The sequence below is a fragment of the Trichosurus vulpecula genome, chromosome 8 (genome assembly GCF_011100635.1).
Source record: "Trichosurus vulpecula isolate mTriVul1 chromosome 8, mTriVul1.pri, whole genome shotgun sequence".
Taxonomy (NCBI): domain Eukaryota; kingdom Metazoa; phylum Chordata; class Mammalia; order Diprotodontia; family Phalangeridae; genus Trichosurus; species Trichosurus vulpecula.
This window is the reverse complement of record NC_050580.1, coordinates 226,386,717-226,412,717: the sequence shown is the minus strand read 5'-3', so window position 1 is coordinate 226,412,717 and position 26,001 is coordinate 226,386,717. Positions and strand designations below refer to the sequence as shown.

The following is a 26,001-nucleotide window of genomic DNA, read 5'->3' as shown; positions in this document are numbered from 1 at the left end:
GAGAAACCAAGATATTATAAAACAGAACCAAAGTAATGAAAAATGGAAGACAATGTGAAATACCTCATTGGAAAAACCACTGACCTGGAGAATAGATCCAGGAGAGATAATTTAAAAATTATTGGACTACCTGAAAGCCAGGATAAAAAAAAGAGCTCAGATATCATGTTTCAAGAAATTATCAAGGAAAACTCCCCTGATGTTGTAGAACAAGAGGGTAAAACAGAAATTGAAAGAATCCACCAATAGCCCCTTGACAAAGATCCCAAAAAGAAAACTCCTAGGAATATTTTCGCCTAATTCCAGTTTCCAGGTGAAGGCAAAAATACAACAAGCAGCCAGAAAGAAGCAATTTGAATATTGTAGAAACACAATCAGGACAACACAAGATCTAGCAGCTTCTACATTAAGGGATCAAAGGGCTTGGAATATGATATTCTGGAGGTCAAAGGAGCTAGGATTAAAACCAAAAATCACCTACCCAGCTCCAAGGCAAAATATGGATTTCTCAGTATTAGGGCAGTTGAAGGGAATATAGACAGAAGGCACAGGATGAGTTGAATATGAAGGGATTATATCCAAAAAAATGAAATAAATTTAAGGGGCAATAGAGGAATATATTGAGAGAGGGAGAAAGGGAGAGATAGAATGGAGTAAATTATTTCACATAAAAGTGGCAAGAAAAAGCAGTTCTACTTGAAGGGAAGTGAGGGTAGGTAGGAGGAATGAGTGAATCTTACTCTCATTGGATTCAACTTGAGGAGGGAATAATATACACACTGAATTGGGTATCTTACTCCACAGCAAACTAAGGAGAAGGGGATAAAAAGGGGGAATGATAGAAGGGAGGGCAGATGGGGAAGGAGTTAATCAAAAGCAAACACCTTTGAAAAGGGACAGGGTTAAGGAAGAAAACTGAATACAGGGGGACAGGATAGGATAGAAGAAAATATCCTTTCACAACATGAGCATTGTGGAAGTGTTTTACATAATGATACATGGCTGATCTATGTTGAATTGCTTGCTTTCCTAGGGAGGGTAGGTGGGAAGGGAAGAGGGAAGAGAATTAGGAACCCAAAGTTTTAAAAACAGATGCTTAAAAATATGAAAAAAAAAAGTTGCTTTTCTGCATGAAGCTGGGAAACAAGATACATAGATAATTAAGCAAAGAAATCTATCCTGCCCTACAAGAAAGTAAGGGGAAGGGGGATGGGGGCAAGGAGTGGGGTGAAAGAGGGGAGGGCTTACTGGGGAATGTGGCAATCAGAATATATGGCGTCTTGGAAAAATGGGGGAGGGTAGAAATGGGAAGAAAATTTATAACTCAAAATCTTGTGGAAATCACTGTTGAAAACTCAAATATTTAGTAAAATCACTAATACATAAAAAAGAATATGAAGAATTCAGAGACTTATGAGAAGGTATACATGAACAGAAGAGTGAATCACATAGAACAAGGAAAATATATATACACATACAAACACAATACAAGCATATATATACATATACCATATATTATAAATGGAAAGAAAAAATTAAACTTGTGCTAATATAATGGTTAAATTTGGTTCTGAAGATGAAATGAGAAAATGTACCCACCTCCCTAATTTGCAAGGTTTGGGAACTACAAATGTGAAACATTGTACTTACTGTCAGACTTCACTGAAAGGTGCATTAATTTTGCTGAACTGCCTTATTTTTACTTTTTCTCTTTTTTCCCTTTGTTATAAGACATCAGTAAGTATCACTAGAGGAGAAAGATATTAAGAAATAAAGATGGTATAAAAACGCTTATCAATAAAAATATTTCAAAATAAAACAAAAAACGAATTACCTACCAGTCAAAATTCTTATTGATTCTGATATGACCCCTTCTCATTTCTACACTTCTCTAGCTCTCACACACAAGACACACAGCCTATTTACATATAATGTAATATATGTAAAATGGTAAATATTTTAATACATGCAAAGCATTCTAAAAACCTAAAAGCGTTTTATAAATATTACCTATTTTCAGTGTTACCTATTTGAACTCCCCAACACAAAGTCAGATAGATGACAGCACCTGCTGGTTCAGAAGAGAAAGCAAGGGGAAGGAATCTAGGATAATGTAGAATAGTAACTAAAAGATGCAATTGTAACATTTGTTTGTGTTTTTCAGTTAAAGGTCTATAGGAATATGATATAATAACATAGAAGGAAGTCATTTAAATTTACCAAGTCACAAAGTTGGAAGGATTCCTAAAGAATGCAAGTGCCCCCCCCCAAAAAATGATCTTATGCTATATTCAGGACATGAATACCACTGACCCCAACTCTCCCCAGATTTTCTCCATGGCCTGGAACAGGCTTGCTTACCAACTGCAAGTCAGATCAGAGTAGTTCCACAGAAAAGCAGCCATGTGGTTACAAGCTGTATTTGAGGGATAAGCCTTGTGGGTGATGATTCTCAACAAAAATATAGTACATGACCCCTCATACATAACAAACTAGTAATTAATTCTTAATCTTAAACAAAGTATTTCCTGAAAAGCAAAACAAACTCATTATTTGCATAATGTTCCACACAAAAGCCACAATTACACTTTACCATCAACGCACACAGTGTCAATGGAAAGTGTGCAAACAGCTGAAGTCCCAAAGTAGTAAAGAATACTTTAGTAAATATGTATTCCCAAGAGAACTCAGCATTCAGAACTCAGACTTCGATGTCTGCCTTCTGTCTGGGGAACTGTCTATTAAAGTTCCTCAGCCAGAATATCCTATCTATTTAACAGATCCATCCATTGCAAAGTCCACTTTGTGCTTCACTAACAACACCAGTTTAGCCTGTAAGCTACTGCTCTGATTCTTTTCTCCCCAGCTTCCCAGTGTCCAGTGGGACTTAATCCTCCACAGCATCCCATTCAGCTTCAAGCCTAGCTAATGCCTTCACTTAAAGTAGCACTACAGTCATTGTAGAAAAGGCAATGACATTTATTCTCTAAAAAAAAAAAAGTCACTCCAGCTCTATTCTTTTGGATGATTCTTATTCTATGCTTTGTTGTCCAAAAAAAAAAAAAACAGCATCTTCAGTCTTTGTTCTTCTTTTTCCCAACAAGGCATAAAAGAGTATAGAGTGTCCTCCTTTTGAATCTTCTCAGCATCAGAAAGAAACACAGATCACCCCACAATCTCATTAGCCAAGAAAAAATTGTCAATACCAACAGAAAAGAGTTCTAGTCTTTCTCTGACACACTTCTAAAATCTGTTCTTTAACCTGTCTCATATTATCGATCACCTAATCATTCTTGATTCATCAAATGGGTCTTCTCTAAAAATGACCCCACCTTGGCTTATAAGTAGGATTCAAAGTTTCATCCTGTCTATACTCCCATAAATAAAAGTTCTCCAATTGTTCAGTTATTGATATGCAAATCACTGAAGCATACAATATTCATTATTTATTCCAATTATCTCCAGCTTGTCATGTTATGTCAAGTCACCAGAAAATAAGGAAGTACTCTTTCAAAACTCTAAGGCAAAGTTATATCTCAGATCAGTAAAATAGCAAAGCTGTATTGACTGAGCAATTTTTCTTTCTGCAAAGTATATTTATCATTCAGAAAAGTAACACAGAAGGGTTATCCTCTAACATCTATATCTGTATCTATATAGAGATGTATACAAAAGGACATCTTATCTCCTCTGTTAGAATGTATAGAATGTAAGCTCCTTAAGGGTAGAGACTATTGGATTTTCATTTTTGTTATACCAAAGGCTTAATAAATACTTGAAGCATTGATTAACCCATTTCTTCCTCAGTCTTTGAAAGAGACCTTAGATATTTCGGGAAATGCTAGAAATAAATATCATCTCTGTAAAAAGGGATAGAGGAGACACTAAAATAAGACTAGCATTTCGCAGAATATATGTGCAAAAAAATCACATTCCAAATTGAGAATTTTCTCCTCAAAGGCTACATAGCAATTTTGGTAGGATTTTATACCAGGGAAAAGCACATTTATTTCATGATCTTGCTTCCATCTCTTTACCCATGAAGATTGATTTAACAATAGTATATCCTGAATATAGCACAGAGATGGCAAAATTTTCTCCATTTCTGAATCTGGGTAACCAAATTATAACCACAGAGACAAAAAAATGGTGAGCAAGACACCAAACTTGCCATATTTTTTTTTTTTCATCAGTACCAAGTCACTTTATTGGGATGTAAATGGTGGTAGTTTTTTGGTACAGATTATGAAAAGGTCAGATAACCAAAATATGCATGCACTGAAAGACAGCAGGAGTCACGCCCACAGTTCCCAGGTGTGGGGGAAGCCAGGTGCGGCTTAGCTCTCGTTGTCACTGTCTCCAAGGGTGTGCTTGTCAAAAAGATATTCCGCCATGCCAGAATCGGGGGCCCCCATCTTGCGCAGGTTGGTTACGTGATCACCCAGATGTTTGATGGCCTTTACCTGTTCGTCCAGGTAGTGGGTTTCGATGAAATCACATAAATGGGGGTCATTCTTGTCAGTTGCCAGCTTGTGCAATTCCAGTAACAACTGATTGACATTTTTTTCCAAGTGCAGAGCACACTCCATTGCGTTCAGCCCGCTCTCCCAGTCATCTCGGTCTGGTTTCTTGATGTCCTGCAGGAAGATGCGGCCCCCGCGCTGGTTCTGCAGTTTCATCAGCTTCTCAGCGTGCTCCCGCTCCTCGTGGGACTGGTGTAGGAAATACTTGGCGAAGTTCTTCAGCGCCACGTCATCGCGGTCAAAGTAGTAGGACATGGACAGGTACACGTAGGAGGCGTACAGCTCCAGGTTGATCTGGCGGTTGATGGCGGCCTCCGAGTCCTGGTGGTAGTTCTGTCGCACCTGAGAAGGGGACGAGGTGGTCATGGCGGCGGCGGCGATGGAGGCTGACGAGGAGGCGGGAGGAGGCGGCTGCGCAGCGGCTGCGGCTGAGGCTGGGGCGGCGGCGGCGACGGCCGGGGGGCGGCTGAACGAGCGGCTGCTGCTCGAACGGTAGGACGGAAGAAGTGTTGGTTAGTGGAGGTGAAGGTGGAGAGGTGGCTAAGGGCGGCTCCGGCCGGGAATCGAGCAGCGGGTTCCGTTCAAGCACTGTTGAAGCAGGAAACCGCAGCGACTCCCCTTCCCTGCGCTTCAAACTTGCCATATTTAAAATCTACAGGAATGCATATGAAAAACAGAGTTTGAATTATGAAATTTCCTATTTGTCCCAAATTGATTTGAAACATTGGTATATTTGTAACTCAGATACTATCTTATAATACATAAAAATAATGAAATGGAAGAGGCGGAGCCAAGATGGCAGCTGGAAAGCAGGGACCAGCCTGAGCTCCCTGCCGAGCCCCTCCAAAAACCTATAAAAAATGGCTCTGAACCAATTCTAGAACGGCAGAACCCACAGAACAGCAGAGGGAAGCAGGGCTCCAGCCCAGGACAGCCTGGATGGTTTCTGGGTGAGGTCTATCCCACACGGAGCTCGGAGCTGGAAGCTGGGAACGGAGTGGAGCAGAGCCCAGCTTGAGCGGCGTGGACCATCCAGACCAGAAGCCGGGCGAAGGGGGCCCTAGCGCCCTGATTCAGTGAGCTGCGGCAGTTACGAGACTTCTCAACCCACAAACACCAAAGACTGCTGAGAAGGTTAGTGGGAAAAGCTGCGGAAGTGGAAGGAGTTCGGGAGTGGAAGGAGTTCGCGGTTCGGCTTCCAGCCCCAGGGGCAGTGGAGGTGGGGCAGCTACGGCTGCTGCTGCTTCCGGCTGCAGGCCCACCTGGTGGGAGGAATTAAGTGGCGGATCACAGCAGGGGTGCACAGCCTGCCGAAGATCTGAGCCCAGTTCGGGTTGGGGGTCCTTGGGGAAGGAGCAGTGCTGGTGCGGCAGAGCTGGCACCTCCCCCCCAAACGTGGAACATAGAACTCTGTAGTCTACAAGCAGTCATACCCCACTGAAAAACTCAAAGGTCAAGTTAGTTGGCTGGGATTATGGCCAGGCAGCAAAAACGCACCGAGATTCAGTCTCAGACTCTGCATTCTTTCTTTGCTGACAAAGAAGACCAAAACATACAGACAGAAGAAATTAATAAAGTCAAAGAGCCTACAACAGATACCTCCAAGAAAAATATGAACTGGTCCCAGGCCATGGAAGAGCTCAAAAAGGATTTGAAAAAGCAAGTTAGAGAAGTAGAGGAAAAATTGGGAAGAGAAATGAGAAGGATGCGAGAAAACATGAAAAACAAGTCAATGACTTGCTAAAGGAGACCCAAAAAAATACTGAAAAATACACTGAAGAAAACAACACCTTAAAAAATAGATTAACTCAAATGGCAAAAGAGCTCCAAAAAGCCAATGAGGAGAAGAATGCCTTGAAAGGCAGAATTAGCCAAATGGAAAAGGAGGTCCAAAAGACCACTGAAGAAAATACTACTTTAAAAATTAGATTGGAGCAAGTGGAAGCTAGTGACTTTATGAGAAATCAGGATATTATAAAACAGAACCAAAGGAATGAAAAAATGGAAGACAATGTGAAATATCTCCTTGGAAAAACCACTGACCTGGAAAATAGATCCAGGAGAGATAATTTAAAAATAATTGGACTACCTGAAAGCCATAATCAAAAAAAGAGCCTAGATATCATCTTTCAAGAAATTATCAAGGAGAACTGCCCTGATATTCTAGAGCCACGGGGCAAAATAGAAATTGAAAGAATCCATCGATCGCCTCCTCAAATAGATCCCAAAAAGAAATCTCCTAGGAATATTGTCGCCAAATTCCAGAGCTCCCAGATCAAGGAGAAAATACTGCAAGCAGCCAGAAAGAAACAATTTGAGTATTGTGGAAACCCAATCAGAATAACCCAGGATCTGGCAGCTTCTACATTAAGAGATCGAAGGGCTTGGAATGTGATATTCCGGAGGTCGATGCAGCTAGGATTAAAACCTCGAATCACCTACCCAGCAAAACTGAGTATCATGTTCCAAGGCAAAATATGGATTTTCAATAAAATAGAGGACTTTCAAGCTTTCTCAGTGAAAAGACCAGAACTGAATAGAAAATTTGACTTTCAAACATAAGAATCAAGAGAAGCATGAAAAGGTAATCAAGAAACAGAAATTGCAAGGGACTTACTAAAGTTGAACTGTTTTGTTTACATTCCTACATGGAAAGATGACAAGTATGATTCATGAGACCTCAGTATTAGGGTAGCTGAAGGGAATATGCATATATATATATATATATATATATGTGAATGTGTATGTATGTATATATCTATGTGTATATATATGTGTGACACAGGGTGAGTTGAAGATGAAGGGAAGATATCTAAAAGAAATAAAATGAAATTAAGGGATGAGAGAGCATCATACTGAGAGAGGGAGATAGGGAGAGACAGAATGGGGTGGATTATCTCACATAAAGGTGGCAAGAGGAAGCAGTTTTGTGGGAGGAGGGGAGAGGGCAGGTGAGGGGGGAATGAGTGAACCTTGCGCTCATCAGATTTGGCCTGAGGAGGGAATACCATACATACTCAGTTGTGTATCTTACCCCACAGGAAAGAAGAGGGAGGAAGATAAAAAAAAATAAAAGGGGGGGAATGATGGAGGGGAAGGCAGATGGGGGTGAAGGTAATCAAAAACAAACACTTTGGAAAGGAGACAGGGTCAAGGGAGAAAATTCAATAAAGCGGGATGGGTTGGGAAGGAGCAAAAGGTAGTTAGTCTTTCACAACATGAGCATTGTGGAAGGGTTATACATAATGATACACATGTGGCCTAGGTTGAATTGCTCGACTTCTTAGGGAGGGTGGGTGGGAAGGGAAGAGGGGAGAGAATTTGGAACTCAAAGGTTTAAAATTAGATGTTCAAAAACAAAAAAAAAAGTTTTTGCATGCAATTAAAAAATAAGATACACAGGCAATGGGGCATAGAAATTTATCTTGCCCTACAAGAAAGGAAGGGAAAAGGGGATGAGAGGGGAGGGGGGCAATACAGGGGAGGGCTGACTGGGGAACAGGGCAACCAGAATATATGCCATCTTGGAGTGGGGGGGAGGGGTAGAAATGGGGAGAAAATTTGTAATTCAAACTATTGTGAAAATCAATGCTGAAAACTAAATATGTCAAATAAATGAATTTAAAAAAAAATAATGAAATGCTTACAACAATAATAAAACTGTACGTAACAACTACAATACTTAGCGAACCAATCCTACTAATTTATGTCACTTAGCAGAAGAAACATCTGTGAAACAGACACCAATTTCTTTTAAGATTATTCTGTAGCATATAAGGCAATGAAAGGGGGGTTAGCAAGGGAAGGAAAATAAGAGTTATGAATTCAGACGATTTAACTGGCAAATGAATTAATTTGGCATTATATCTCCTAAACATAATGAAATCTCAGTGGCCATCCAGTACTTATTAGAAAGACTATGGTAAAATTATAAGCCCATTTTTATGAGTAGTGGCTAGCAGGTATAATCATGTTAAGTAAAACTCTTTAAAAACCAATGCTTTGGTGGAGGTAAAATTTACCGTTTACTACAGCTCTTGCTGTTCGGGGTAATTGCTAAAGTCCCATTTTTCCATAGCATCACCAGGATTCCAGGGGCTTTCAGTAATGACTCTCTTTTCTAAACTCTAAAAATGAATGACAAACTACACTAAATCTGCAGACCAAATGAGGTAAGGGGAAAGAAAAATGAAGATTGTTTAAATGGGATTTGTCACTGTCTTCCTAATGAAAGGGAATCTTCCTTCAATCTTTATATCTTTGCATTAAATAATACCAACACAACAACCTCCCAGAAACTTCGGAAGAATGACAAAAATCTTCCTCAAATTTTTGTTAATCTGAGTATTACGTTGTTTGATATTACCTCTAAAGTATCACGGATATTTCATATCATTTTCAGGGACAAAAATCTAATGCGATTTCTCATTTACCAAAGACTATTGTAATACCCGACTTTGTCATGTAAAGATATTGGAAAGATGTCCTACAGAAGTGTTCATCTCTCCCCCAAAATGGTAGGAAATAGGAGCAATTCAGGGAGATTTCTACGTAGCTGCTTTAAATATTTCAGCTGGTTTTGAACATCACGAACCAGATGTGTGTTCTAAAGGCTGAAGACCACATGCCATATTTTCCCCTTTTAGTTAACAAAGGTAATCTTGTTCCACCATATAGTAGGCTTGTAGACTCACACTTAAGAAACAGGATTGGAATAAGAGCCCGCACTAACAGACTCCATATTTGCCTAATACCTTTCCTTTAAGAAGTTCAAAACATTTAATCAACAACAACTCGTTAATCCTCAAAACACTCCTCTACAGTAGTGAGTGGCAAATATTAGTTCAGGTGGAATAACGGATACCATAAGCATAGCTGTAAAAGATGAGTAATAAAAGTTTTATGTCAAATAGGGAAGCATTAGCAGAACTAACACATGCAGGGAAGAAAGAGCGATCTCTTATGACTCTCTCCCATTTTCATTCAACAATCATTTTTTTGTTCCAATAAAATAACTCAATTAGGATAATGCTTGGTATCACAGAAAACTAGGAGAATTTAATATAAAGATACAGCAACCATTCTATTTCTGGAAAATGTTCCAGAAAAATACACAATTTTTATTTTTCTGTGTGACTCCAAGCACAATATTTAATCATTCTACAACTTAGTTTATTCAACTACTAAAGAATAAAATAGTACTTATTTTTAAAAACAGCAAAGAGCTTTTTAGACGCTGCAACTTAAAATTAATGTTTATAAAGTGCTTCATGATACTTTACTGAGAATCTCTGAGGTACTATACAACTTAATTATTCTTAATAATAGGCTAATTGTGTATGGATATCCACTTACATATATGCATGTATATCTACATGTACATGTGTACATACAAAACCAAGTAATGTTACAAGCAATATACATTACATATTATATGCATGCATACATACATAAACACATCTGGTCATCCATATTTTTACAAGGAAATTAGAGTTGTGACATACTTTTGTTGAAGTTGAAGCATTATGCTCCCCTTTGGAGTGAGTACACTTATTGTAAAAAAAAAAAGCAGTGAGGAAATCATTCCCATAATTGGCTTTTCTGAATGGAGATTGGAATACACATAATATATATTCAGACAGGCCTTATTTATAAACTGCATCTGTTTTTGTTTAAGATGTGAACTACCTGCTGCTGGCTTCCACTACATAAGATTTTAATTTCATTCGTGTGTGTGTGTGTGTGTGTGTGTGTGTGTGTGTGTGTGTGTGTGTAATACTGACAGTGTGAGGTAAAAGTGATTATCATTCCTGATGTTATTATTGCTATTAATTATAGTTCAAACAGGATAAGTATATAAAACCTGTCTCCCTATTTCCTAATAACAAATAGATATTAATTGAAGGAACATATTCATATTCATATTTTTAACCCAAAAACAATTTTTATATCATCTTTCTATATTACATATACACACATACATTTTTATAATCATACAATATATACATGTGTAAATAAATTCTCATAAAATTTAAGAGAATTTACATGATATACATATATACAGATGTATACATAATTACAATGATATAAATTATATCTACATACATGTTTGTGCATGTGTACATTCTCTTTAAGTTTAAAATCTAGAAAGTCCTTATTGAGCAAACATAAGTACTTTACCAAAGGAAATTCCCATAATTAGTAACAAATTTATTATGAAATATGTGGGAATGTATAAACTACACAAAGACACTCAGAAAAATTAAAATAAAACTGTCTATAGTGTAAAACTATCAGAAATTGGTTAATATGTGAATTTTATAAGAACAGCCTTTCTAAATACTTAAAAAATGATTCAAATGTGAAATATTCTGCAGATTCTGAGCTTCATTAACAAAGGCCAAATATGGGACAGGGTTTCTCAGTGCTTACTTTTATGGTCAATGTACTCCCAAGTGGGGCAAAGTACTTGGTTTCTCTATATCTCCAATTCAAGAGAGATAAAACATTATACATTTTCTTGAAGAAGTATAATTAACTAAGCAAGATACGTTTTGAGTTGAGAAAACTAGGGGGAAATTAGAAATACTTAATCAACAAGGTTCTGATGCTGATGAAGCTCAATTTCAAGAGACCAGACAATCATCCACAACTTAGTTGTAAAAAAACTTCTAGTCATCAAAAAGAAGAATTTCATCTAAACTGCTTAAACTTCAATGAAATTTAAAATGGAGTTTGTTCTTTTAATCTGACGATAAAGGATTATATGCACTAGCAGCTCATGTAATAATCCTGCTGTATTAATTATTGCCATCATTTACATTAATTTCGTTAGGAGCTCTTGCTACAAAAATATATTATTTTGTTATAATTAAAATAGGTTCTGCATGTGATTAGACCTATTCTTATCCAGAAATTTTAACTGCTGTGCCTTTTATACTTACACAGACCTCAACTTTCACCCCCAATGCTCAATGCATGAAGTTAACAACTGGCGAATTCTGAGAATAAAATCCCTAATGCATAGAGGAATTTTTTTTTAGATGGGAAGCTATCACCTCTACAACAATTTTACAACTGTCCTGGCTTCCCTGGTATTGAAAATAGCTTTCTGTAGCCACAGTATGACTAGATAAGGAAGATGGTCTCAAATCACAACCCAAAAACAACATATAGAGCAATATATTCTGAAACCACCAGAGTATAAAAAGCTCGAATATGAGAAATATTTTTCCATTGGCTCTGAATGATGTCATGTTCATGTTTGCAGTACCCAGGAAATGCACCATGACCAACAAAGTTCTTTACTTGAGTAAAAAATCAAATTGGATCACACAGACATTAAAAATTCAGGCAGAAAAGCAGAAACAGAGACAGAAAGAACAATTTAAATACATGGGGGCCATTTCATAAGCCAGGAGACACAATTCTGCTGTTGCCTCAGTAAGTCTTAGTTCAACCAGCCATTGAGAGTGAGAGCATTTCATTCAGGTCAAAAATGAGTGTGATTATAGAATCTCCTCATCATGCCCACATGTAAGTCTCTGCATTCTGCTTAGGCTCAGAGAGCTAGTGAGGGGAACGGCTGTAGCTGACCTTGTAAACATTCCTGTCAAATAAAATACTCCCTAATGCATTTCCCTTTGACTCTCATCAATCTTCTCTTACTTCATGGTGAAGCAGAAAAAAAGAGAAAAAATTGTGTTTTTAGGGTGTGATTATGTTCTAATAATACATTTTTGTTCCTATATGTGAAAACCAGTCAAGAACATTTTTTTCTTTAATTGTCAGTTGTCCTGCCATCTACCTCTTTGCTTATAGAAGTCCCAGTTTCAATTATCCTGATATATCACTTAACAAGTATTACGAAAACAATAACAAAAATACATCTAACTATTTCCATAGCAATCATCAGAAATCCATCCATTTCATTCATTACAGAAGACTACCTAGTCCCAGGATTAAGTTTTCTTTTGGAAATTCATTTGTTTCTTGTTAAATTACTTTTAATGGCATTGGATTAAATTCTCTAGTTCTATGAATCTGAGCATTTTATGTTTTTGTAAATATCTGTTCAATCAATAAAAATTTATTAAGCACCTACTATATAGCAAGCACTATGCTGAGGACTGAGAATACAAAGAGGCAGAAAGACAAATCCCTGCCTTCAAGAAGCTTAAAATATTTCATTTCAGTTTTCAGGTTTGGGTTTGGTTTTTTTTGGCGTATCTGTCTTACCAAAACAATTTCAAATAATTTGATTTGTTTTTCCTTTATTTTTATTGAATTAATTTATCTTTTCATTTTTGATCATGGTAATTTAGCCTTTCTTTTTGATCAAATTGGCTAAAGGTTTCTCCATGGATTTTATCTCCAAAAAGAGCCTGCTCCCAGTTACATTTATATATGTTTTTTGCTTTCAATTTTGTTATTCTTTTATTACAATTTCAGGTTTCCATTTTTTTCATTGGTTTTCTGAAATTTTTAATTGCATGCTCAATTCAGCAATCTGTTGCTCCTTTCATTAAAGGAAAATTTTGAGATATAAATTTTATCTTAAAGACTGGTTTGGTTGTGTCCCAAAAATTTTGTTATGTGGTCTCATTGTTGTCATTAACAAAAAGAATAAAACATAACAAAATTGTTTGATTTGTTTTTTCACCCATGAATTCTTTAACGTTATTAAGTCTCCAATTAATTTTCCATCCTTTTTAGTGATCTCTTATTATAATTTGTATATTATTTTATTTCAAACTATTTGGATTTATATTTTTATGACACTTCACTCGCTATTTGTTTAGTATTTGTTTTTTCCCCATATGTTTGAGAACATTTTATATCCTAGTGTACTCTTTGTAAAGATTCCATAAATTGGGTGTGGGATCCACAAAGCTGCAGCCTCCCACAACCATGTCCGAGTCTTTGAAGAAGTTGCTGGAGGAGAGCCGGGAGAAGAACCAGCCCAAGGTGCACGTGTGTGACCATGGCATCTCCAACATATTGGATGTCCATGGCTTGTTTACTTTACTCCACATTACACAACTGGTTCTCAGCCACAACAAGCTGGCAACTGTGCCTCCAAACATGGCAAAACTGAAGAATTTGGAAGTGCTGAACTTTTTCAACAACCAAATCGAAGAGTTGCCCACGCAGATCAGCAGCCTCCAGAAGCGTGAACACCTGAACCTCAGTATGAACACTCTAAATACTTTGCCTCAAGCATCTCGCTCTTTACCAGTCCTGGAGGTCCTTAACTTAATTTATAACAACTTAAATGAAAATTCCCTTCCTGGAAACTTCTTCTATCTTACCATCCTCCATGCACTTTATCTAAGTGACAACAATTTTGAAATCCTGCCACCAGATATTCGGAAGCTCACGAAGTTGCAGATACTCAGCCTTAGGGAAAATGACCTGATTTCACTGCAAAAAGAAATTGGGAAACTGACACAGCTGAAGGAACTACACATCCAGGGAAACCATCTGAATGTCCTTCCCCTAAACTCAGAAACTTGGATTTAAGTGGTCAGAAGCAGGTCTTCAAAACACAGAATAATCCCTGGGTTACCCCAATTGCTGACCAATTCCACCTGGGAGAATCCCATGTCTTTGAATGCATCCATTCTGAAACATACAAGTACCTCTATAGCAGACACATGCAGGCAAACCCAGAGCCTCCGAAAAATAATAATGACAAACCAAAGAAGGTCAGCCAGAAACCCAGGAACCCTGACAGCAAAGAACAAATAAGGATTTAGCGTGGATTGATGCTTTTTAGTTTCTCTCTCTCTCTCTCTCTCTCTCTCTCTCACACACACACACACACACACACACACACACACACACACACACTTTTCATGCATTGTTTTCAGTTCTCTAACCTCTATCCCCATTCCCATGGCATTTTAGTCCTTTGGGAAGATGCTGAATTTTTGCTGATACTTGTTTCTGTGTTGTCTTATTAGAGGTGCCAAATAAAGGAAGCCAAGAACTATTTTGACCGCAAATTCCAAACAAGGCTGTGCTTTTAAATCCTTCAACAAGAATCATGAAGTTCCATATTATCAAGAAAAACTAAAACCATAGAACCATTAGCTTAACACTGCTCATTCTTGTATTTATGTGTGCATTAACATGTGTATAACAGCTTTTATTCTATTAAGCCATACATATATACACATTTGTGCTTTCATCTGTGTCCTTGTATTATTGAGATATTATGTTCATCTTACGTACAAATAATTTTAATAAAATCTTTTATTCGTAACAAAAAAGATTCCATAAATTGGTAAGATACATACATACTCCTTCCTGTTACCACTTAATAGTTGCCGACGTCCAAGGATATCTAATGCTTCTCAAATTCTATTAAAGGAGTTAAGTTCTTTTTTTTCTTTAAGATAAGGTGGGTGGTTATATCTATTGGGTTAGGAAAGGAATACATTTAGATACTCTTACTCTTAGAATTTTGCTTTCTATTTCTCACTGAAATTTAATTGTTCTTTAATTTTTTGGACATTATGTTTTAACTTTGTTTTTGGTACTACCTTCTCTGATATCACAATTCTTACCTGGTTTTTTGTTTTTTTAGTTGTTTTTTTTTACAGTTTGGATAAAACATAAGATTTTTTCTTTTACCATTTATTTTGAATATATATATCTTTATGTTTCAAATATATTTATTTAAAAAGTAGATTGTTACATTGTTTTCTATTCCATTGGGCCATCCACTTTTACTGTATGAATAAATTAATCCCATTCACAGTTATGATTGCAATTTTGTGTTTCCTTCAATCCTATTCCTTTATGCTTTTTTTCTCTTTGCTCCTGACCCCCTTTTTTAAAGGCATGAAGAATGAATGTGTTTACATTATGCTCTACCCTTTGCTTTGAGTGGAGAAGGCAGGGCAATTGGGGTTAAGTGACTTGCCCAAGGTCATACAGCTAGTGTGTCAAATCTCTGAGGACTGAATTGAACTCAGGTCCTCCTGAATCCAGAGCAGGTGCTCTACTCACTGTGCCACCTAGCTGCCCCAATGATCAATGCTTGATGGAATCTACTCTTATTACCTGAACTTCATTTTCTTTTTTCATTTGTTTGTTTTTTGCAAAGGAATCAATGTTAAATGAAATACCCAGGGTCACACAGCGCTTACCTGTGAAGTCCCTGACGACAAATTTGAACTCAGAACATCCTGATTCCCGGACCAGTGCTCCATCTACTTCACATAACTGCCTACTTTATTCTCTTTTGACCAGACCATAACAAGTTCTTACTTTTTTTTCTTTCTTTCATTCAAACCCCAATAAGAAGCTCTTCCTTCATTCTTTTCACTTAGCTCACTGGTTATATGACATCTTGGCAGCTCTCTTACACATTTTGTTTTGGAAATATGATTTCCAGTCTCTATTTTTCATAACGGCTCTCAAACAGTTTTTCAAAGATTCTTAAATTCTCTCTTCTTGATCTGTTTTCTACAGGAAATATTCCTTATATATTTTATATTTCTCCAGTTTCACTGTTTTGATATTATGTGTTGTCTTACATACTCATTAATTTCTATTTAGTCCATTCTAATTTTCAAGGAATTATATGCTTGATCAAAGCTGTATGCCTCTGATAATAACCTGCTAATTCTTCTTCCAAATCGTTCCACCATAGATCTCATTTCTTCTCTACTACTTTTCCCAAAAACTTACCTTATATTATAAAATAATTTTAAACTTATATTTTTGATGCTTGCTTCCCTTCTTTTGAGAATTCTAGCTAATTTTTTATTTCGAGTAATGTTTTTTTTAAGGCTTTGCTTTTCAAAAAATGTATTAAAGTAGTTTCCTTCGAAGTTTGTATCTTGGGCATTCCAGTCTCAATAATGCTTTTTATTGTGGGAGCCATTTTTTCTTTTTATTCATTCCTTCAACCTTACTTCCTCAATTGGAAATTTATTTAAGGGCTAAGCTTAGTGAACTTATGCAGGAAATGTCTGGACCTTGTGTGATCATGCTTGTTATTCACTAGATTCTTCTATTTCTCTCATCTACCACTGAAAGGAATATGGTTCAAGGATTTCAAAGTATGCTCTAACAAGGTCCTAAAAATTTTCCGTGTTCTTAAAGTAGTCAGATCCTGAGCAAAGTTTAATCATTCTCCTGCTGTTCTGAGATTTTCAAGCTCTTGACCCCAGTTTGGGGCTGAGTGACACAATTCTAGGCTTTTATCTGGTTAGAGGTCGAAAATATGGCTGCCTGGCTGTACTCCTTGCAGCTGGTACAATCACTACATCCCCTTGGGGTAAGATTTCTTCACTAATCACTCAGATGCTGACCTTGGGCTGGGCTGGTAGCTGAATCTACGGCCCTGCTCTCAGGTTTGATTTCTACAGGAGCTGCTCACGACTGTTATTGCTCTTTGCCTAGTGTACAAGCTCAAATCTATGACATCTCCTTGTCGCAGCCTTGTAGTTACTGGGTGTTAGCCCATAATTGACATTTTCATGAAACATTTCTTCTGGCTAACCTCCAGTACCTGTCATCATTCTTCCTATATGGATCTGGGTTGGAAAAGTCACTCACTGTGTCTTCTCCTTGGGTTTTTCTATTACAATTCTAGGTGAAGCTCTTTCCAAGTCTTTGTTAGAGCCAATTGTATAGCAGCTTTAGATTCTTCAAAAGCTTTATTCTGTTGAAGTCCCCAATAAATTCATATTTTTTCCTGGTGACTTTGTATGAGGGTTTCAAAATCTGCCCAAATATGGAAAGTGCTGTCTACCATATCCAAACAATCCTATGAACTTTTGGGCCTCTTTTTAATTGGTGGGGACAGGAAAATCTTGAATCGTCTGTACAGCTTATGGGAGAATTTCTCAAAATCCTTTATTCCATTGTATACTGTTTCAACGATTCAGGTAGCAGCTACTGTGGGGGTGAAAAACCAACACAAGCCCAACAACAGGAACGCTGCAAACCCAGATTCATTTGATCTGCTTTACTAAGGAAAGCAATGCTAAGGGGTTAACAATCTTACTTTAATCCAACATAAAAATATTCACTCAGCTCAGGGGGAAAAGCCATCACCCTGAGCTTCAGAGCCAATACAAACAAATTACAAACATCAACAGACAGATCTTGTCTGATTCAAATCTCAATGCATAGTTTCCAGAGTTTAACAAAGTCGCGACATCTGGGTTTACAAGCTGGAGGGCTCTTATCCACAGCTGCCCCGAGTCTCCACATCAGCACACCACCAAAAGTGACAGCCCTAAGCAAACAGCTCTGTTCTCTCTTTTTTATACACTCTTGAGCTTTCAACAAATGTCATCTGAGTGACCAGAACTTAGACAATTGCTATTGGCTCTGGTCTTAGAAACTCCCTGTAAGACCCTGAGTGCTTCACGCCCACATAGGTTAGCACCTGATAGAGGTTTGGGCCTGGGAATTAGCACCTAATAAGACTCAATCAAAAACACCCAACTTAATTCATATTACACTACACCCCTTCCAGGTTCCATAGCTTAACAAAAATCTAAATTAAATGGCCATGGATCCTGGAGTAAATAGAAGCATTATACATTGTGATCCAATCAAGCAAGAAACTAAAACATATCACTCACAACAAAACATATCATTCAGTGTCATTCCCAGATACTTGTTCACAATATAAACATAATCCACCCCTGGGTTCCACCAAGTTAATATCTTCAATTAAACAATTGGTTTCTCTGGTAACTATGAATTGTGATTTTAATCAGACAAGGTCTGTATGTTGATGTTTGTAATTTGTTTGTGATTCCTTTGAAGTTCAGGGTGCTGGCTTCTTCCCCTGAACTAAGTGAATGATATTTATATGTTCAATTAAACTGAGATTGTTAACCCCTTCACATTGCTTTCCTTAGAAAAGCAGATTAAAGAATCTATCTTGGCAGCTTTCTGGGGGCTGGTTGTTGGTGGATCTTACACCCCCACAGCAATTCCTAGCAAGATTGTTACAACATATACCCCAAAAGATGAGAATGAGATAACAATTGTAATAACAATACCAATAATAATTTACAATTTTATAGTTTCAGCTTTACAAAAACTATTTCATCAAATAAAGGTGAAATCGAGACTCAAGGAAGTGAAATAACTTCCTGATAGTCACACACTTTAAAAAGCAGGAAATCTCGAATATGAACTCAGATCTTCTGACAAGAATCTTTCCATTAAACCATGTACGATCAATGTCTGAACGAATGAATGAATGAATGAATGGATGGATACCAGAACAAAGAAGAAGACATGAGATGCATTTATTTGGCTAAGTGCTTAAAATAAAAAAGACTGCCTAATATAAGACTGCAAAACTTAGGTCTTTAAAAGCAAAACAAAGCAGGATGCTGTGGTGAATACCGGACAATGGAAATAAGCAAAATGTAAAGTATACTGTTGATAATGTAGACTTTTTTCAGAATACATCAGCAGCTTAGCAGGAGCCAGAACAATTATCCTCTTTTCCAACACTGTTATTAAGCCTCCCTGAAATTCGAAACAAAAATACTTTACTAAGTGCACCTGGATTTCGTTCTTCCACCTATAATCCAAACCATCATTAAAGGGGTGGGAGGAGAAATATTGGAAAAAAAGTAAATGCATGACCATCCTATCATGACATTGACCAACTGTGTATTTGTATAACTCCATTCATTTCAGAAATCACCCCTCTGGGGAATACCCCCCCAAAAAAAACCAAAAGAAAACCACAACCACCTCTCTTCAAAAGCATTCTACAAGTACAAAATTAAATGGTAATTCAGGTAATTAGGTACTTTAGAGTTGAGCGGCAAAGCCATATATGTACAGGACACAGACCCTCATTAGTAAGGAGAGAACAGTTTGTCCAGAAACAAGGACATTCTGTTTCTATGAAGGTAACCCAAATGCCAAATTTCAACTTTTTTATATTTCTGGCTGACCACAAAAAAAAGTGAAATTTATTTTTAGAGCTGAAAAACGATTTTTCCCTCAGCCCCAAATTCAAAAAGTTTAGACAATTTTATTCAAAATTTTCTAACAAATACTGAAGACAAAAAACAAAGACAGAAAATGTTACCATAGAAGAAAATTGTATCTTTTTGTAACCAAAATGTTTAAATATACTTGTATTCATTCCACTTAAAAGACATTTAGAATCACAGAATGTCCAATCTCCCACTTATTATAAAAATCTCCTCAAACACATCCTTATGTTCATTTGCTACTGGTGAAACACTTCCATGGACAGAAGCTGACTACCTCACAAATTTGTTCTATTACATCAGACATCTCATTTTTTTTAAGATCTTCATTTCAAGAGAATACAGATATCCCAATTGGTCACATTTCTGCCTCTAGGAGCTCCAATCCCATGCAAGACTATACTAATCCAGACATAGTTTTCAAATCAGTTATTTTAATATGTTATTCAACAAAAATTTATTAATTATCCAGTATATTCCACACATTATGTAAGGTGCTGAATGAAAAAAAAATGAGTAAGAATTTTTAAACACTCATTATGTACTAAGTGTTGGGGATACAAGTACAAAAACCTAGATAGCCTGTTCTCTCAAGGAAGTGACATGCTAATAGGGAGTGAACAATAACCAGAAGAAAGTTCACATGCAAAGCTGATGAGAGGGAAAAGAATTACTAAGCATGTGATGGAAGAGTGAATGTCAAAGACCAAATTCTTTTGCGCAGTTAAATAGTTAAGAAGACAAAGCCAGATGAATAGGACTAGAGGATCTGATGTAAGGTAGTATTTTCTTCAGTGGTCTTTTGGACCTCCTTTTCCATTTGGCTAATTCTGCCTTTCAAGGCATTCTTCTCCTCATTGGCTTTTTGGAGCTCTTTTGCCATTTGAGTTAGTCTATTTTTTAAGGTGTTGTTTTCTTCAGTGTATTTTTCAGTATTTTTTTGGGTCTCCTTTAGCAAGTCATTGACTTGTTTTTCATGGTTTTCTCGCATCCTTCTCATTTCTCTTCCCAATTTTTCCTCTACTTCTCTAACTTGCTTTTCCAAATCCTTTTTGAGCTCTTCCATGGCCTGGGACCACTTCACATTTTTCTTGGAGGCTTTTGGTGTAAGCTCTTGCACTTTATTGACTTCTTTAGGCTGTATGTTTTGGTCTTCTTTGTCACCAAAGAATCCAAAGTCTGAGACAGAATCTGGGTGTGTTTTCGCTGCCTGGCCATATTCCCAACCAACTAACTTGACCCTTGAGTTTTTCAGCGGGGCATGACTGCTTGTAGACTAAAGAGTTCTATGTTCCATGTTTGGTGGGGGGATACGCCAGCTCTGCCACACCAGCACTGCTCCTTCCCCAAAAACCCCCAACCCGCACTGGGCTTAGATCTTCAGCAGGCTGTGCACTCCTGCTCTGATCTGCAACTTAATTCCTCCCACCAGGTGGGCCTGGGGGCAGAAGCAACAGCAGCTGTAGCTCCCCACCTCTGCTGCCCCGGGGGCGGTGGCCTAACCATGAACTCCTTCCACTCCCCCAGCTTTTCCCACTAGCCTTCTCCTCTGTCTTTGGTGTTTGTGGGTTGAGAAGTCTGATAACTGCCGCAGCTCGCAGCTCACTGATTCAAGGCGCTAGGGCCCGCTCCACCCGGCTTCTGGTCTGGTTGGTCTGAGCAGCTCACGCTGGGCTCTGCTCTGCTCCGCTCCCAGCTCGCAGCTCGCAGCTCCAAGCTCCCAGCTCCGTGTGGGATAGACCTCACCCAGAGACCATCCAGGCTGTCCTGGGCTGGAGCCCTGCTTCCCTCTGCTGTTCTGTGGGTTCTGCCGTTCTAGAATTGGTTCAGAGCCATTTTTATAGGTTTTTGGAGGGACTCAGTGGGGAGCTCACTGCTTTCCAGCTGCCATCTTGACTCCGCCCCCGGAAATATTAAATATAGACTTTCAATAAAATAGAGGACTTTCAAGCTTTCTCAGTGAAAAGACCAGAGCTGAATAGAAAATTTGACTTTCAAACACAAGAATCTAGAGAAGCATGAAAAGGTAAACAAGAAAGAGAAATCATAAGGGACTTACTAAAGTTGAACTGTTTTGTTTACATTCCTACATAGAAAGATGATGTGTATGATTCATGAGACCTCAATATCATAGTAGCTGAAAGGAATATGCATATATATATATACACACATATATATAAGTGAATGTGCATGTATGTATATATGTATGTGTGTATATATATAAAGAGAGAGAGAGAGTGGACACAGGGTGAGTTAAAGATGAAGGGAAGATATCTAAAAGAAATAAAATCAAATTAAGGGATGGGAGAGTAATATATTGAGAGAGGGAGATAGGGAGAGATAGAATGGGGTGGATTATCTCGCATAAAGGTGGCAAGAGGAAGCAGTTCTGTGGGAGGAGGGGAGAGGGCAGGTGAGGGGGGAATGAGTGAATCTTGCCCTCATCAAATTTGGCCTGAGGAGGGAATACCATACATACTCAATTGGGTATCTTACCCCACAGGAAAGAAGAGGAAAGAAGATAAAAAAAGGGGGGGGATGATGAAGGGCAGGGCAGATGGGGGTGGAGGTAATAAAAAACAAACACTTTGGAAAGGGGACAGGGTCAAGGGAGAAAATTCAATAAAGTGGGATGGGTTGGGAAGGAGCAAAGGGTAGTTAGTCTTTCACAACATGAGTATTGTGGAAGGGTTATACATAATGATACACATGTGTTGAATTGCTTGACTTCTTAGACAGGGTAAGTGGGAAGGGAAGAGGGGAGAGAATTTGGAACTCAAAGTTTTAAAAACAGATGTTCAAAAAGAAAAAAAAAGTTTTTGCATGCAACTAGAAAATAAGATACACAGGCAATGGGGCGTAGAAATTTACCTTGCCCTACAAGAAAGGAAGGGAAAAGGGGATGGGAGGGGAGTGGGGTGACAGAAGGGAGGGCTGACTGGGGAACAGGGCAACCAGAATATACGCCATCTTGGAGTGGGGGGGGGGAGGGTAGAAATGCGGAGAAAATTTGTAATTCAAACTCTTGTGAAAATCAATGCTGAAAACTAAATATGTTAAATAAATAAATTTTAAAAAATAAAAATAAATGAAAAAAAAAAAGGATGAAGCAACTTACCCAGGCTCACAAAGCCAGTAAGTGTCTGAGGCTAGATCTGAACTCAGGAAGATGGGTCTCCCTGACTCCAGGACCTGTACTCTATCCACCGCATCACTTACCTGCCCCTAGAACAGGAGGCATATAACCTCTCCTTGTCAAACTTAGGCAGTGAATATTTGTTTTCAAACGAACATATCTTATTTTTCTAGAGAAAAAAACACATAGAAAAAAGTCACAAACAACAACTTAGGAAACATAGCTGGGTCATGTGTCAAATCTATGAAAAAGCTAAGTCATTTAGCCTCTCTGTGCTATAGTTTGCTGATCTGTTCAATAACAGTTTGGACACATAGCTTGTTCTTTGATTGGATTAATTTGTATATTTACTGGGGATTTAACCACAAAGAACAAAATAATCCCCACTCTCAACTGACCTTATACTATGAACGTGAACAAGTAGAGATAAAAATCTACACAACATAATATAAAGTTCATAATCATTACACATACACATGCAAAAAGGTAGTATCAGCTGTTTTTTTTCTTTCTTCCTTGAAGATGATTTGGGAGAGAATTCACTAATAATTAGGGGCATAAAGAAAGGCTTGATGCAGAAAGTAGATGGTACATAAGTTGATGCTTAAAGGAAGAGAGAAACTCTGCTACACAAAAGTCAGAAGGGGGTGATTTCTACAAACAGAGCATGGAGAAGGGAGATTAACTGTCCTTTGTCAGGAACAAGGAGGAAAAAAACCAGTTTAGGTGTACCACGAAGTACAAAAAGAGCAGTCTAAAATAGTTCATTTGATAGTCTCAAGAGCAATGGAAATAAAATAGTGAATAATATTCTATCTGCCTCGATTTTTGTGGTGTTTCTTACTTATTAAATGTCAAAGAAATGATTCATTCTAACCCCCAAGAAATGACACTTGGAGGTGAAAAGTTAGGAAATAATTGGTTTATTTTAATAATACGCCACATGCAAATGCCTTTAAAGAAGAAAAACAAACCTGGTGGAAGGTTTTAATTAAATTTACCAAATTCTAAATTATACAACATAGACATAACATATGAGAAACTTATTAAGGGGTAATATTCACTCCGTTACATGTTGATTTCAAACACACAATTAAAAGGAATCTGAACAAGATATGAAACAAGATAAAGTCACAAGGATAACCATACTGCACTGGTAGTAGTGATATGAAAGAAAGAACTATGCTTCTATAAACTAATGACATTTATTTTCTTTCAACAAAGTTTATTTTTCAGACTTAGCATCTGAGGCACAGAGACCACTAAATAATTTATATTGAATGTCTCAAAACATCGTGAATTAAAGTAGGAATCAAAACTGTAGGAGCCCTGTGCTCTTAGTATCCATAAACTGCATAAGATTCTCAGAAAAAAGTTTCCTATTAAAGGAAAAGTAAGATTTTTTAGAGATATTACTCAGCATACTATTTAGGGCTAAATGTAAGGCAGATTTAAAATTGAAATCATGCTACATGAAGATGAAGAAAATATAATATTATTTAAATCTTTGAATTTTGGATTCTACTGTTTTCGCTTATATCTCATAGGAACTATATTAGGGTATATAAGTAATATATTGGTGAACATGTTCGTGTTAAGCTTTTCAAAAGAATGAACCCACAGTAGTGTTACAATTACTTTGTACAAAAGTAAAAGAATTAAATTTTTCGATTTATACAATAAATCTTCCTAATTTTTTAATCTGTAAAATCATGCAATATATTGTCCTTTTACTACAATCACTTGTTTAATGTGCTTTGGAAATGAGATCACAAGATTTTGGAATATATTTAATTCTTTTATCAATAAACCATACACATCATATTGCATATTGAATATGCCTTTGACAATTACTAAATTTTTCCCGAAGACTCCATTATAGTGCATAGGTTTTCAATGGTATGTAAACTAGAGAGGTTCCCAGACTATCAATATATTTTATGTCCATCTGAGTAAATCTTTGATGAAGCTGTCTAGATCTTATAGATTCATATGGAATTCTTCTGACAATGGTTTTATTATATTCTTCAACAAAGAAATGATTCCTCACAAAATAAATTGTTTTTCCTTCATAACAATGTTTAATGTGTTCTTTTTCAGATTTGTTTTTTACTAGCCTTCATGCTGTCTTCTACTCTTAAAAAACCTATACTACACTGTATTGGAATCAATAGCAATGTTTCAGCTAACAGGTCCCTCTGAAGGTCTTTGCTTATTTTCTGACCTTTAATTAGGCTGTTTTACAGAAATCCTGTGTGATTCTTTAAATTGTTTTTCATTTTCAACCATATTGTTTTTCACTTACATGAATTTCATTGTAGGCTTTCATCTTGGGCTTCAATGATTGTTAAAAAAATTGACTTTGCCATACCAGTAAGTTCAACAACATCCTCTGAGATACCTTTAAGTGTGCTCCGAAAGAGCTACAATTTTACATGCATACCTAACAGAAATGTTCATCTTAAAAATGACAAATTCAAAAATGAAAGAAAAAAGAGAACATGAATATGGACAAAATGCAGTATTCATCAGGAAACAAAACATGAAAAAACTCACTTAATCTGTTTCAAAATATTATGAATCTGATACTAGTAAAATGCCATATGTATGAACATTTCTGATAAAAATTTAACTATATCAAAATTGTTCCTTATCTGAACACTGTATATCAATCATGAATTGATATTTGTGGGCTATTATAATTTTGTAATAGAATTTTCCAGTAGTTACCATATGTACAAGGATATTTATAGCAGCTCTTTTTGTGGTAGCCAAGAATTGGAAATCAAAGGGATGCCCATCAATTGGGGAATGGCTGAACAAGCTGTGGTATATGAAGGTAATGGAATACTATTGTGCCATAAGAAATGGGGATGATATGGTCTTCATAACAACCTGGAAAAACCTACACAACGTAATGCTGAGTGAGTGGAGCAGAGACCGGAGAACATTATACACGACCACAAATATATGGATTCTGTGAGGACCAACCCTGACAGACTTCACTCTTCTCAGCAACACAAGGTACAAAGACACCTCCAAAGGACTCACTATGGAGAATGCTATCTACATCCAGAGAAAGAACTAAGTTTGAATGCAGATTGAGGTGCATTTCATGCTCGCCTTTTTTTCTTCTCTTTTGTTTTTGTGTTTTGTTTTTTTTTTCTTGGTTCTGTTTCTTCTATCTCATGATTCATTTCATTAGTCATGTTTCTTCTCCACAACCTGTGTATACAACTAGTGTATAAATTAATTCAACGCAAAGTTATACGTGGTAGTTATATGAGATTCCATGCTGTCTTGGGAAGGGAGGGGTGAGGGAGGGAGGGGAGAAAATCTGGAACTCAAA

General features: G+C 37.2%; 2 protein-coding genes and 1 pseudogene across 2 annotated transcripts in view; 1 reads left to right on the top strand and 2 right to left on the bottom strand.

The window, feature by feature from the left end:
- Positions 1 to 26,001, bottom strand: part of RAD51B (RAD51 paralog B) — an 817,688-nt gene that overhangs the window by 590,182 nt on the left and 201,505 nt on the right.
- Positions 4,176 to 5,153, bottom strand: LOC118828286 (ferritin heavy chain-like). Its single transcript, XM_036734812.1, has one exon. It carries the CDS (start codon positions 4,887 to 4,889, stop codon positions 4,338 to 4,340), a length of 552 nt encoding a protein of 183 aa, XP_036590707.1. The 5' UTR covers positions 4,890 to 5,153; the 3' UTR covers positions 4,176 to 4,337.
- Positions 13,434 to 14,281, top strand: LOC118828378 (annotated as a pseudogene).

Bases quoted from the DNA above. Each gene is read 5' to 3' on its own strand.
- LOC118828286 (XM_036734812.1), bottom strand. From the start codon at position 4,889: ATGACCACCTCGTCCCCTTCTCAGGTGCGACAGAACTACCACCAGGAC.